Source organism: Panthera tigris, chromosome B3 (assembly GCF_018350195.1).
Source record: "Panthera tigris isolate Pti1 chromosome B3, P.tigris_Pti1_mat1.1, whole genome shotgun sequence".
Taxonomy (NCBI): Eukaryota; Metazoa; Chordata; class Mammalia; order Carnivora; family Felidae; genus Panthera; species Panthera tigris.
The window spans coordinates 109,962,941-109,977,237 of NC_056665.1; the positions used below are offsets into that span (position 1 = coordinate 109,962,941).

At 43.6% G+C, this 14,297-nt stretch overlaps 1 protein-coding gene across 3 annotated transcripts in view; it reads right to left on the reverse strand.

Moving 5' to 3' along the window:
• Nucleotides 1–14,297, reverse strand: part of ESR2 (estrogen receptor 2) — a 58,851-nt gene that overhangs the window by 19,158 nt on the left and 25,396 nt on the right. For 2 of the 3 annotated variants that reach the window (XM_007095208.3, XM_042989868.1), the window contains exons 4-6: nucleotides 13,586–13,885; nucleotides 13,047–13,185; nucleotides 5,161–5,294 (exon numbers count right to left, since the gene is read on the reverse strand). In XM_007095208.3, coding sequence (XP_007095270.2) covers nucleotides 5,161–5,294; nucleotides 13,047–13,185; nucleotides 13,586–13,885 — 573 coding nt within the window. The remainder of the gene's footprint in view (nucleotides 1–5,160; nucleotides 5,295–13,046; nucleotides 13,186–13,585; nucleotides 13,886–14,297) is intronic. The other variant, XM_042989869.1, reaches the window with a different exon arrangement.

Sequence of the window (14,297 nt, forward strand, 5' to 3'; positions counted from 1 at the left end):
AAGAAAATCCTTTGTATGACTTAAATCCTTTTTAACATATTGAGACTTGTATTATAACTCAGAATATGGTCTATCCTGGTAAATATTTCATGAATACTTGAAAAGAACATATTTTCTACTGTTGTTGGTTAGAGGGTTCTATACATGTCAAATAGATCAAGTTGGTTAACGATATTGTTCAAGTCTCTATATTTACTGATTTTCTGTCTACTTGTTCTGTATTGATAGAACAGAGGGACATTAAAATTTCCAACTATAACAAGAGATTTGTCCATTTCTCCCTGCAGTTCTGTCAGATTTTGCTTCAGATATTTTGACATCCTCTTTTTAATGCATAAATGTTTAGCATTTTTATGTCTTCTTGACAAATATACCCATTTACCATTCTGAAAGAAACTTGTTTAATCTTTAAATAAAACCATACAAACAGTGTGGAGTGGTTTGCATTGTTTGTTTGGTCTCAAAGTGCTTTCTCAGTCTGCAGGATATTTTACTGTCCCTCTTCCACTTCCTAACACAGATATAAATCCCATATAGCTATAAATTTCACATTTAGAAATTCAATTTGTGTGTATTTCATATTTTCCATGTCTCCTCTAAATCTGCTCATGCTTTCCTCTACCTCTTAGACGTTTGGAAAATAGTTATAGTAATTATTGTTACTAAACTATTGTTTTAATGTTCTTGCCTACGAATTCTATCATCTGTATCATTTTGGGGTCTTTTCCAGTTTATTGGTTTTTCTCCTTATTATAGGTCATGTTTTCTGCTTCTTTGCATGCTTGCTAACTTTTGATTGGTTATAAGACATTGTGAACTGCACCTGGTTGGGTATTGGATATTCTCGGATTCTTTTAAATACTCTTGAACTTTGTTCTGTGATGCAGTTACATTACTTGACAATAAATTTCATCCTTCAGGCATGCTTTTAAGTTTTGTTTGGTAGGATCAGAGCAGCCTTTAAGTCTAGGGCTAAGTTCACCTCACTACCAATGCAATACCTTTTTGGATACTACATCCAGTGTCCAGTATATTACAGTGTTTTCCTGCTGGGTGGTGAGCACATGAACTATTCCAGCCCCTGTGTGAATGCTAGGGATTTTCTGTCTGCTCCTTTCTGATGGCTCTTTCCCTGTCTTTGGTTAGTATCCTCATAAGCATGAGGTTAATGCTCAGATGAAAACTTGAAGGGCACCCGCTACAGATCTCCAAAGCCTATGCACCCAGCTCTTTCTCTCCAGTAGTCTCCTCCCCTGCAAATCCCAGCTGCCTTGACCTCCCCAAATTCACGACTCTGTCCTCCCTGTGCAGGGAGACCACTGGTGTCTATTTGGGTTACCTCTCCCTATGGAACCTGGTAGTTGGCTCTAGATAGTAAACTGGGTGATCCAAGAGTTCATTTCATTTGTGTGCCTTCTCTTGAGGATCACTGTCCTGTGTGGTCTGTTGTCCAATGTCCAAGGTCTATTTTGTATATTCTCCAGTTTTTCTTTTTCTTTTTTTAAATTTAAGGTGGGAAAGTAGATTCTATCCCTATTTTTAATGTAACGCTACAAATAATCCAAAACAACAACAGCAAAAGCCTATACCTTCAAATGCTTAAAATCTAGCACACAAAAGACCCCTCTCTCCTGACAATGGAAATTTCCCAGGAGAAACAGAATCCCGTTTTCCTAAATGCATTTGACAACTGTTTTGACTACCAAGTGAGAAAGGAACTTTGTTAAAAGAAGATTTCCTAAATATAGATTGAGTATAAACAAATTCTACTCAATTTACCACCACAAATGGTAATTACGTCACATGCCTGACTCACCCTCTATAATTTTATGATGGCAGTTCTGTCAGATGCTGCAGAAGGGACGCTGTAGCCTTGGTCTTTCCCATTCGCACAGATGATACTTCTAGCTTTCACAACAACACAATATGATGTCTCGGAGGCTAAACTGACAGTAAGAAGCCTTGCCAAACAGAAGGCTTTCTACTGCAAAGTGGTGTAACAAGAAGCACATGGCTTTGCAAGGAGCACTTTGCTTCACAGAAAGGAGTTCTGAATTATTTCCAAAAGTAAGAGGAGCCCCATAATCTAGCACTTGATAATCCTCCTGTGCCAAGATGGGAATGAACTTTTCAAGCAACAAAGACAGAAATCACAGCACACGTGTGACGTAAGGTCTGTAGGTGGATTCAAAGAGATCAGGAAAAGTCCATTTTCTTCCACGATCAATTTCAAAGATCTCAGTGGGACGTACTCTATACACACATCACCTTAATCGCTGATGTAAGCCTCGTATTATGTTGTAAAAGGTGAATGGTACAAATGTCAAGAAGGTGCCAGAAGCGCCAGAGCATTTAGGAGTCTTCTTTGGCTTTCTCTACAATTTTCATTTGTCCAACAGTTGACCATTTCTATTCACAAACTGTTTTCTGGAACTGGGGTGGAGAGTGCACTGGGTATAGGGGAAATGCCCTGCTAGGCAGGTAGGGCCAGATTGAAACCCAACTGGGAAGTACATAAAGGTTGTCTTCGGGGTCTCTATATCTCCTTCTTCATTTCCCCCCTTCCCCTCCCTCAGGACTGACTCTCCCTGCCCAGATCCAGCCCTCTATCTCCATGCTCCATGCCAAGGCTCAAGAAGCACTGCTCTGTATGTCTCCCTTTCCCTCTCATCAGATCTAGTGCCAGTGGCCAACAGTACGTGGGGGTGTTAGACACGCAGGAGAGTGTAGGTTACAGAAGGAGTGGGCAGGTGCCCAGAAGGTGGCCACAGGGTCTGCATTGAGTTTTGGCTTCAGGAACTGCTGCTTTGGATGATTTAAAATAAAGTGGCATCAAACAATCCCAGAGATTCCCATTGTTTCCAGCATGAAGTTGTAAGATTGGATAAAATCTAGGTAGCAAAGCCCCATATGATGCCCAAATGAAGTTATCCGTAAGTCATCAGTTGGAGGATTAAAACTTGCATATACAAAACAACAACAACAAAAACTTGCATACCCATATTATTTCAGAAAGAAATAAGCCAATGAGAGTAAATAGCTAAGCAAAGCAAGCAATACCAGGGACAGGAGCTGGGCCAAACACCAGGTAGGTGGTAAACTAAACAGTGTCAACACTACATAAAAACTTAGAAATGTGTACAAAATAGCACAACTGTATTTACTGCAGCAGTGTTTATGATGGCAAAAAAAAAGCTGTAATTAAGTAAAGGCCCATCAAAGAAATGGTTGAACAATTCAGACAATGTCCTCACTCAAAGAATGAGTTAGACCTCTCCTAGCTGACCTGGAGGTATTTCACAGCATTTTGGAAAGTAAAAACCCAAGACACAGAGAAGTATTTGTATATATAGGTATCCCAACTTTTAAAATTATGCTAATTTTTTTAAAGTGAGGTTTTTTGTTTTTGTTTTTAATTTTAGAGAGAGAGAGAGATAGTGTGAGCTGGGGAGAGGGGCAGGGGCAGAGGGAGAAAGAGAGAGAATCCCAAGCAGGCTCCACACTCAGCACAGGGCCCCAAGTGGGGCTCAATCCCACGACCCTGGGATCATGACCCAAGCCGAAACCAAAAGTTGGACACTCAACCAGCTGAGCCACCCAGGTTCCCCCTAACTTTTTTTAAATAGGGGGAAAAAGCTTATCTATGTGGATATTGGAGGGAGGACGTATTATTTTAAAAGATTATTAGAGGATAGAAGAAGGTATAAAATCTATCCTCTGGTTGTTAAGACTAGCTAGTTGGTGTTGGGCTGGAAGGGTCAAGCCAATAATTAGATGAAAGTAGGCCTCTTTCAAAGTCTTTATAATTTTTAACATAAGATGCTCTGCTGTTTATGTAAAATTATACATATAAGCCTGTGTGTGCATGGGTATCTCCCTCTCTGTGTATGTGTGTGTGCGAATATCTATCTACCTACCTACCCATCTCTACCTATGTACCTATGCATCTATCGAGAGCTGTCTGTCTATCTATCTATCTATCTGTCTATCTATCTACCTATCTATCTATCTACAGAGAGCTGTTAAAGATTGGTCTCCAAACTTATGGTGGTTATCTTGCCCAGGGGCGGGGGGAGATTCCTGGTGATTTTTTTCTTCCTTGTATGTTTTTCTTGTTTGAATGTTTACAAGAACCAGGTTTTACTTATATAATAAGAAAAGAGCAGCAACACTACCACACCCATGTACCTCAGTGCCTCTCTCATTTCTCACTTCGAACCCCGATGTTTCCTTCAAGTCAGGCCCTTCCTCCCTGGCCCCTCCACAGCAAGTCCGTTCAGGCTCTCATTGTCCCTGATGACTCTGTGTAGGCCCCTGCCTCTGCCTCTCCCCTCTCCAGCCAGTCCTCCACATGGAAGCCACAGTGATCTCTACAGAACGCTTCTCTGTCTGTGATACTGCCCTGCCTGGACCTCTTCTAGGGCTGCTCAGCACCCCAGGGGCAGTTCTCCGCCAAGGTGTGCAGTGTAATCTCTGGTACCACCCTGCACAACCATACGCACCTCCCTCTGCTCCTCTGCACAGCCTGCAGCTCCTGGCCCTCCTTTCATTCCTCCTAGTGCTTCCCTTGTCCCGCCAATGTATGCCCATCCCTGAAGACGCACTCAAACCGTGTTTCCTTCTGCAGCCACTCTTGTGTCTCTCCTGGTTTCCCACAGCACTCTGTACCTACTCTATTAGACCACCGATCACTGCTTTTCATAATTTGTTTTCTCTCTCTCCCTCCCTAGACTGTGAGCTGTTGGAAGGCAGGACTACATCTTCAATGGCTTTACCAAATGAATAAATGAAATCAATGAATGAATGAATCTGTAAAAGCAAAAGAGTAAATATATATGCGGGTCAACCATGTAAAATGCCTATATAAACAATGAACAAAGCTGTAAAGTAAGTATTTTAAAGTTCTTTTTTTTTTCTTTTCCAGCTTGAGCCACTTTTTAAATTACTGCCAGTAATTCAGCCAGTGAATAATTCACATTCAAGTTACCAAAAGTTAACTACTGTTTCAATCCCTAGAAAATGAAACAGAGAAGTCAGAAAGGAAGCCATTTTTCCCTTTTTAAGTAAAATAAGAAGTTTGATACTGTTCTTCCCACCAGGCTAGTTCTAGAAACAGCATCTCTCCCCCATAGAACACAGCCCAGCTGTGTGGCTACTTACTGGAGTTGAGGAGGACCATGGCCTTGACACAGAGATACTCTTTGTGTTGGAGTTTTAACTCACGGAACCTTGAAGTCGTTGCCAAGAGCATGTCGAAGATTTCCAGAATTCCTTCTACACATTTCCCCTCATCCCTACAAAAGTTTGTTTGGAAATTTAAGAAACATGCAGCACTAGGCAACCAGCAAAAGCAATGAGTATTTTCTTGTTAACCTCAAATTTCATCTTGAACACCCTTTAACTCTGACAAACCGGTAATGAAAGCACATCCAGTGATATAAAATTACTAGAATAATCTTCACATAGAGAGGATAGGGAACTTCTATAAATTCTGACAGCAAACATTTGAATAAATGCTACTGAGACAAAAGTGTGCATTAGAAATGCATTTTCCTTCTACCCGCGCACCAAATGTTTCCTTAACAGATTGCCGTTTCTGTTGATCATTTTCCTTCCTAGACCATTTCGGCCAACCAGCCCTAGTTACGACACACGTTGCTAAAATGAGACCTTCCGTGATCCCATCAGAAGACTTTGAAGGGCTAATGAGGAAGACTGAATGATACTGAAACAATCCTTCATACCGGAGGGCTTAACTCACTTCCTGGAGGTCATGTAAGAAACTGGTGGGGTAACTAAGAGACATTTAACGTAACTTGAAAAAAAGCCAAAGAAATCACAATGCGAGAAGACAGATTAGAATCAGGAAAGGAAGGTAGAAATGGAAATATGCACATTTTTGACTTGCCAAAGATTATTTTTAAGCAAAGGTTTTAGACAAACTTCAAACCATATAATCAAAATTCTTTTGAACATTCATAGAAATGAATTTTTATATGCGTACTTTTGAAGGAAGTTACTTGAACTGTATCTGGAAAATACCAGCTTCAGTTCACTCCAGCCAGACACACATTATTCTGCCTCACTGCTCCCCCCAAAATCTTCTATTATCATCAGCCATAGTCATTGGAAGCCCTTGACAAGCAGTTAGATGATTTTCCCATGAAACTTCATTTGCTTCTTAACACCTGCAGAGCATGATGAAGGAGAGCCTGGCAGAGGTGGGTGTCTGCGGGTTTCATCCTTAGTCTCCCACGCAGCCCCTGAAGGGAACCTGAGATCTTCAGAGAACTGACTGTTCCCTCTCCTCCTCCCCCCAACCCCAAGCCAGGACGTTTCCAGTGATGGCGGTGGCTGGAGAAAGGGCCTCTGCGGAATCGAAATGGAGCACCAATGGCGGTGAGTCTTTCCCACTGGGTTCTGTGAAAGGACAGCAGCTTGCCAGGATCCTGCATTCCACAGCATCCAAACCCTCGCAGACTCACCTGCACAAAGCTACAAGCAAGCCCACTGCAAGTTGCAAACAAATATGGTAACTTCTGCAACCACTTGAGGCTTTCCGAACATGCACAGGTTAAGTGATAAAACGCCAGTGCCTCCTAGAAGTCACTCATAGGGAAAGGCCACCTTGGAGAATCAGCCCTGGGCAAAGGGTGCCCAAATCGGTAGGAAACCTCCAAATCTCCCCTCCTCCCACCTCCCCTGCTCTGGGCTTTCCCAGGCAGCCAGCTGTAAGTGTCCAGTAAGGACAATGCATGCTTTGCACGTAGTGAAATACCTATTCCCTGAAGGCCCCTCATGCCACATAATCAAATCACTATGCTTGGGGACAATTATTGGAAATCGTAATTGTTGGGCTTGAGGTTAGCTGATGCTGAATAAAACTGGTTCTAAAATGTCTTGGGGGGTCAGGGGCACCTGGCTGGCTCAGTCTTTACAGCATGTTACACATTTGTAATGACTATTTTAATGATCATTTCTTTATTTTTAACAAGAAGAGTGCACGTGCATGAGTGGGAGAGAGGCAGAGAGTAAGGGAAAAAGAGAATCCCAAGCAGGCTCCCCTTCAGCACGGAGCCCAAAGCGGGGCTCAATCTCATAACCTTGAGATCACAACCTGAGCTGGTATCACGAGTTGGACACTTAACCGACTGAGCCCCCCAGGTGCCCTGAGCATGTGACTTTTTTTTTTTTTAAGTTTATTTATTTTGACGGGAGAGGGGCAGAGGGAGAGAAGGAAAGAGAAAGAATCCCAAGCAGGCTCTGCACTATCAGCGCAGAGCCCAACAAGGGGTTCAAACTCACAAATCTCGAGATCGTGACCCGAGCCAAAATCAAGATGACTCACCGACTAAGCCACCCAGGCGCCCCAGAGCACGTGACTCTTGATACCAGGGCTGTAAGTTCATGCCCCACGTTGGGTGTAGATATTACTTTAAAAAAAATCTTTGCAGGGGCACCTGGGTGGCTCAGTCAGTTAAGGGTCCGACTTCGGCTCAGGTCATGATCTCACAGTTTGTGAGTTTGAGCCCCGCATCGGGCTCTGTGCTGACAGCTCAGAGCCTGGAGCCTGCTTCAGATTCTGTGTCTCCTTCTCTCTCTGCCCCTCCCCACTGTGCTCTGTCTCTATCAAAAATAAAAAAAATTTTTTTTTTAAATCTTTACAAAACTAAATAAATAGGGGCACCTGGGTGGCTCATTCGATTAAGTGACCAGCTGTGGCTCAGGTCATGATATCACAGTTCGTGGGTTCAAGCCCCATGTCGGGCTCTGTACTGACAGCTCAGAGCCTGGATCCTGCTTTGGATCCTGGGTCTTCCTCGTTCTCTGCCCCTCCCCCACTTGTACTCTGCCTCTGTCTCAAAAAATGAATAAACATTAAAAAATAAAATAAAATGAAACTAACAAACTAAATAAACAAAACAAAATATCTCTGGGGACAAAAACAAAAAGCCCCCCAAGTCCTTCATTGATTAACAGTTTGGCTCTTTTCTTTGAGACCCAGTCAGAGGTGGGGGGTCATGCACATGTAGATGCATGCATACTCACACCACTCCCAAACAGTATGATAAGAGGATTCATCTGAAATCAAAACCATTTTGTGCAGAGGTTGCCACGTGTACCTAAAAACACATCCCTAAGTATTGAAACTAGTATAATTTCCTCATTAAAATGCATGCCATTTTTTTAAAGTTTATTTTGAGCGAGAGAGAGAGAGAGAGAGCGAGCAGGGGAGGGGCAGAGAAGGGGAGAGAGAGAGGATGCCAAGCAGTCCCAATGCGGGGCTCAAATTCATGAACTGTGAGATCCTGACCTGAGCTGAAACCAAGATGCTTAACTGACTGAACCACTCAGGCATCCCAAAATGCTTGCCATTTTAAACACAAACTCATATTTCAAAAATGGAGGGAGGGGCACTTAGGTGGCTCAGTCAGTTAAGCATCTTACTCTTGATTTCAGCTTGGGTCATGATCTCAGGGTTTGTGGGATCGAGTCCCACATCAGGCTCCATGCTGACAGCTTGAAGCCTGCTTGTGATTCTCTCTCTCTCCCTCTCTCTCTGCTCCTCTCCCACTCATGCTCTTTTTCTCTCTCTCAAAATAAATAAATAAACTTTTTTAAAAAATGGAGGGAGAGTTTATATTCTAGAGCATCCTAAACCCTGAGAAATGCTATAACTCACTGTAATCAGAACATGTATACCTCATGGAAAAAGTGAATCTCTCAATGAATTTTAAAGAATCAGGTTTGATTGCTTTTATTAAATAGATGTGACAGCCAGCCATTTCATTCAAGGGGTGGCACGGTTAGAATATTTGTATTCACTTCACAGGCTGGAGAAACCAGGTAATTTTTGTAGACAATAAATGAGAAATACAGGAAATATGGGACAACACCTCATAAATGACACCCTACTAAAGCTCTGCCTTAAAATGAGTCTTACAGAGGAAGGACTTTTAAATACTAAGTTAATGAGATCTATTACTCTTATTTTATAACTATGGAATGAACTGAACTGGGCGTAAGGAATTAGGATGGGGGACACCTGGGTGACTCAGTCTGCTGGGCATCTGACTTCGGCTCAGGTCATGATCTCACGGTTTGTGGGATCAACCCCTGCATCAGGCTCTGTGCAGACAGCTCAGAGCCCGGAGCCTGCTTCAGATTCTGTGTCTCCTTCTCTCTCTGCCCCTCCCCTGCACACACTCTGTTTCTCTCCATCTCTCAAAAATGAATAAATGTTAAAAAAAAAATCTAAAAAACAACAACAAAAAAAGAAATTAGGATGGGATTAAAAGATTTGAATTAAAAAGAGAGAACAGGGCACCCGGGTGGCTCAGTCAGTTAAGCATCTGACTTCAGCTCATGTCATGATCTCAGTTTGTGAGTTTGAGTCCCGAATCAGATAAGCTTGAGCCCCGCTTCAGGTAAGCACGAACCCCACTTTGGGGGAACACAAGCCCTAATTCAAGTGAGCCCTGCTTCCCTCTCTTTCTCTCTCTCTCTCTCCCCTCCTTCTACCCCTCGTGGGATTTTCTCTCTCTCCCCCTCTCTCTTTACCCCTTGCTCACTTACACGCTTTTTCTCTCTCAAAAAAAAAAAGAGAGAAAGAACATGATTTGAATTTTAAAATACTGAAACAATCCATCAGTCAAACCAACCCACTCATAAAAACTTACTTTTGCACACCATTTGTCCATAAACTAGGGCTAAGTAAAGGTAAAATTAGTAACTACATGTGGAATGTCTTATTGTGTGATAACCACTCCTTTATAAAAGAAAAAGATTCTATTTGATCCCAACGACAAAATGTTGAATGAGTGGACCTGGCTTTGGGTGCACCATTTTGTACCCACGTTCATATCTGGTGGCAGCACACCTGTGGCTGGAGACCATAGTTTACTTCTGTGTCAGGGCAACAGGTTGGGGGCTTAAAGCTTAACACATGGAGAAGACTTAAATATTGAACAGAAATGAAAATTACGTGCGTACCAAAGGGAGATGAAATTTTTAAAGTGAAGATTCTTTGGGTATCTTAAAGAAAGTCGACATACAAAGAACTAATGTGAATGCAGACTCAGTACACGCACAATGATACGAGTGCACGGAACTCCACACGCATCCACAATGAGGGACGTGCCCAGATCCAAACTCCCTCCGATTTTTAAAAAAATTTTTTTCATGTTTATTTATTTTTGAGAGAGAGAGACAGAGTGCAAGCAGAGGAGGGGCAGACAGAGAGAGGGAGACACAGAATCCAAAGCAGGTTCCAGGCTCTGAGCTGTCAGCACAGAGCCTGACGCAGGGCTCGAACTCACAAACCGTCAGATCATGACCTGAGCTGAAGTCAGATGCTTAACCGACTGAGCCACCCAGGCGCCCCTGAATTTTAAATAATACTTAACATTAGACTGTTTCCTGTTGATGCCAAGGACATGACATGTCTTAGCAGATACGATTTTTCCAGCAAATAAAAGCTCAGATTCTGTGGTAGATCCTCACATGAATTTGTGACTCTAGTAGTTACCAAGAGAACTACCTTGTTAGAAATAAGCTGAGATAACCGGTTCTTCCTCTCATCCTCAATAGGTCTAAGTTTTCTCACTGCAGAAGCCTCAACAAGAATAAAGGGAAATAGGAATTGTTGCCTCAGTCTCCACAAGTGGGCTAATTTAGTTATATTCACAGCTTTAATGGTCACACCACCACGTGAAGGCACTCTGATGGGACAGTCTGCCAAAAGAGAGCGATTTTTAAGCGGTGTGCAAATTATTTATTCATGTTGCAGAAAAACCTCATAATAGAACTTCTTTGTGACGTATCACCTCTGACTCTGAATAAAAAACGTTTCAAGCGTATTTGAAGCGACAACTCCTCCAGAAACATACCCATCACATAAAACAGTATTTATCTGTAATAATAGACGCACAAAAGAATTGAACTATCTTATCTTAGACTTGAAATTCTAGACCTCACAAAGTTTACGTGTTAACAATATTAGAGGTTGCAACAAAAAATAACCACCACAGGCACTACAAAAACAAACAAAAAAATGCTTGCTCACTGTGAACGCATTTACGATTCCAAAGGCGCCTCTCCTCTACTCAAATATACTAGACTTGTGTGCTGGGCAACACAATACTTTCAAATATTTATAAAAAGTAATGTGAGTCTATTAAAAATCATTTGTAACAAAAATTACTTCTTGCTTTCCTTCTATTACTTAACCGAAAGGTAGGCCTAAAATTTGTCCAGGATTCGTGTCAGTTTACAGTAAATTCCATCCACAGGAATCAAAGAACTCACACAAAGAGGAGAGGTGGTTATACTAAAAACCAGGAACGAAACAGTCACTGCACATAAACATTAAATGCGGCATCAATGTAGAAATCAGGACAAAAGGCAACAGCAACCCAATCCCGGTGTCTGCAAATGTATTGATTCAAGGCGTGAAACTTCTTCCTAGCACTAACTTCTAGGAGAAGTGTGTGTGTGTGCGTGTGTGTGTGGCTTCATCTGAACGCCAAGAGGAACATAATGAGTAAATGAAAGATAGTGACGGCTCAGCAGGGGGCTTGGCTTTCCAGCCTGCCTTGCCAGATGGTGTCCTCCGTGACAGGAAGAGGAGAAGGTTTCTGAAGTGGGCAGAGAGTAGAATGGAGTTGTCCCAAGATAAAAGAATCAAGTAGAAAGTCACTTTGCCTCTCCTCCTCTTTCCCTTTTCAGTTCTCTGTCCCTCTGAGGGGCATGACCCATTGTACAGGTAACTACTGTCAGAGTTAAGAGCATGGACTTCACAGCCAGCCCCTACATCCAGCTCTACCACTTACTACCCTGTCACCTTGTCACCACAGGCAAATTACCTGACCCCCCCATTTCCATAACTGAAGGATAAGGATAATAATGGCACTTACCCATAAAGGGCCGTGAAGATAAAATGAGTTAACACATCAAATGCTTAAGATGGGGACTGATATATACAAGCCAATAAGTTGACTGTTTTGATTGTTACTGAAGGGTCTCAGCTTCCAGAACCTACGTTCTTCTATGGTTTAACACCAGGGCTTGCTCCTGCTCTTCCCAAAGGCTCTGTTCTCCACTAAAACAGTGCTTTGTCAACGGTGTCATGCAGAACAAGAGGCAGAGTGGAGGCTAACAACTTAGGGGCGTCACTTTTCATCTGTGTAACATGTGCACGGGGGTCTCCTGATGATCTAAACAGGCAGTTCCAAGAGTTGGGGGCAGACATTTTCCATTCATATAATGGCTCCTTCTACACTGTGCACAGAGTCAAATGTGACTGAACATTCTACATTAGAACTTTCTCAAAATAAGGAACGTGGAAATCCATTTCCATGGAGAGATTTTCAACCTGCTCAAATGTATTCCAAGAAAGTGTCCCACTTTTCCTACTAACATTTTTAGTGTTGTATATTCTGGTTTTTCCTCCATGAACAGTTCCCCTGAGTCAATTAAAAATTGGTTCCTTTTCTGCACCATCTTTAAAAGAAAAGGCGCAATCGAGTGATGGCATTGGCGCTATCATTCCTTAATTTCCACTACCTTTCGTTTGGTTTTAATAACCATTCCTTCCACTGCTACTGTCAAAAATGCTATAGAGCGTGCAGTTAGAGTCAAAGCACATTAAAATAAACTGCAGATCTGTAAGAATTTTATCACCTGTCCAGGAAGAGATAGGCATGGTCCCCACAAGTGGAAAGAACAGCAGGGCAACTTAAAATTATAAACTGAAAATGAAATTTCTAATGCTGAAAAATCTAAGTTGACTTGCACACTTACTAGCCACATATTCTGCAAGATAGGGGCTCTTATAGTCTGACCTGTAAATGTCACCCCACTGCGGGTAAGGATAAGTCACAGGACACTGAATCCTAGTACCCATGCTCTCCTTCTTGGGCTCTTGACCTGGTGAGGGAGCTCATGACATTATCATCCTCTTGACTGACCTTTCAGGTGTGAGGTGTGAGGCAGCGCCCGGGGCTCAGACAAGTCGGGAGGAGAAACGCGATGCATTTTTCTCTCACCTGTCCAGAATGAGGTCTGGAGCAAAGATGAGCTTGCCGGGGTGGTCAATGGAGCGCCACATGAGCCCCACCATCAGCACCTCCATCCAGCAGCTCTCCAGGAGGCGCACTTGGTCATACAGGCTGAGCTCCACAAAGCCTGGGGAAAGCAAGAGGCCGTGAGAAACACCCACCCTCCTCCTCGGCTCCTAGTGTCTGTGAAAACAAAAGAGCAAGTTTTCACAAGCTACGAAAACACCCACGACACAGAGAAAACAACCAACGTTTTAAAGCTGCGGCTACACGCTGCCCTAAGGAAGGAAACTCTGAACTCTGCGTGTGCAACTCACAACGTCCGGCCTTGGACTCCTTCTACAGACTTAATACAAGTCATCGAAGATAATAAAGGACAGTTACCTGGGCTCACAGCTCCCCCCCCCCCCCCCCCACCCCACCTCCCCAGACAGATGCCAGGGAAAAACAGAAAGCTGGAACAGATCGTTTTTAGTTAGATATTTTTTAAAGTCCTCTGCACTGAGCTGAGATCCAGAAAGCCCTACCTGGGATTTTCTTGGCCCAACCGATCATGTGCACCAGCTCCTTGTCGGCCAGCTTGGTCAGGGACATCATCATGGAGGCCTCGGTGAAGGGGGTGCTGGGGCGGCTCACCAGCACGTGCGGCGGCTCCGCCTCCAGGAGCGTGAGCACCAGCTGCTCGGGGCTCAGGGCGCTCAGCAGCAGCTCCTTCACGCGGGTCACGTGGCCCCCGGCTTTCTTGGCTTTGCTGGCGCAGCGCAGCTGCTCCTCGGAGCTCTTCTGCCTTCGCACGACACGGTAGCCACACCTTTCCCTCCGGGAGCCTAAACCGGAGAGACGATCACACAGTGCTTTCCCGTGGCTTCGCCAACCCGGCGTTCGAGGCGCCCGAGTCGCCGGGGCAAGAGCGAGGCCGTGACGCCGTGGTTAAGACCCGAGCCTGTCCCCACAGCGTCTTAGAACAGAAGCCTGACTTACTTCCTGGAACCTGTGGGGCGTGTACCAGAGATGGTTACATTTGTGACTATATTAGCAAGAGCAAAACGGGACGTTTCAGGGACAGTAGCCCAAATGAACGTAAGGTCTCCCATTTCAAGATTACCTATGGAGACGAAATCGATTTCTCTTTTAAAGAGTGTTGACGGGGCGCCTAGACGGTTCAGTGGGTTCGGCGTCTGACTTGATTTTAGCTCTGGTCATAATTTCCTGTTTCGTGGGATCGAGCCCTGCATTGGG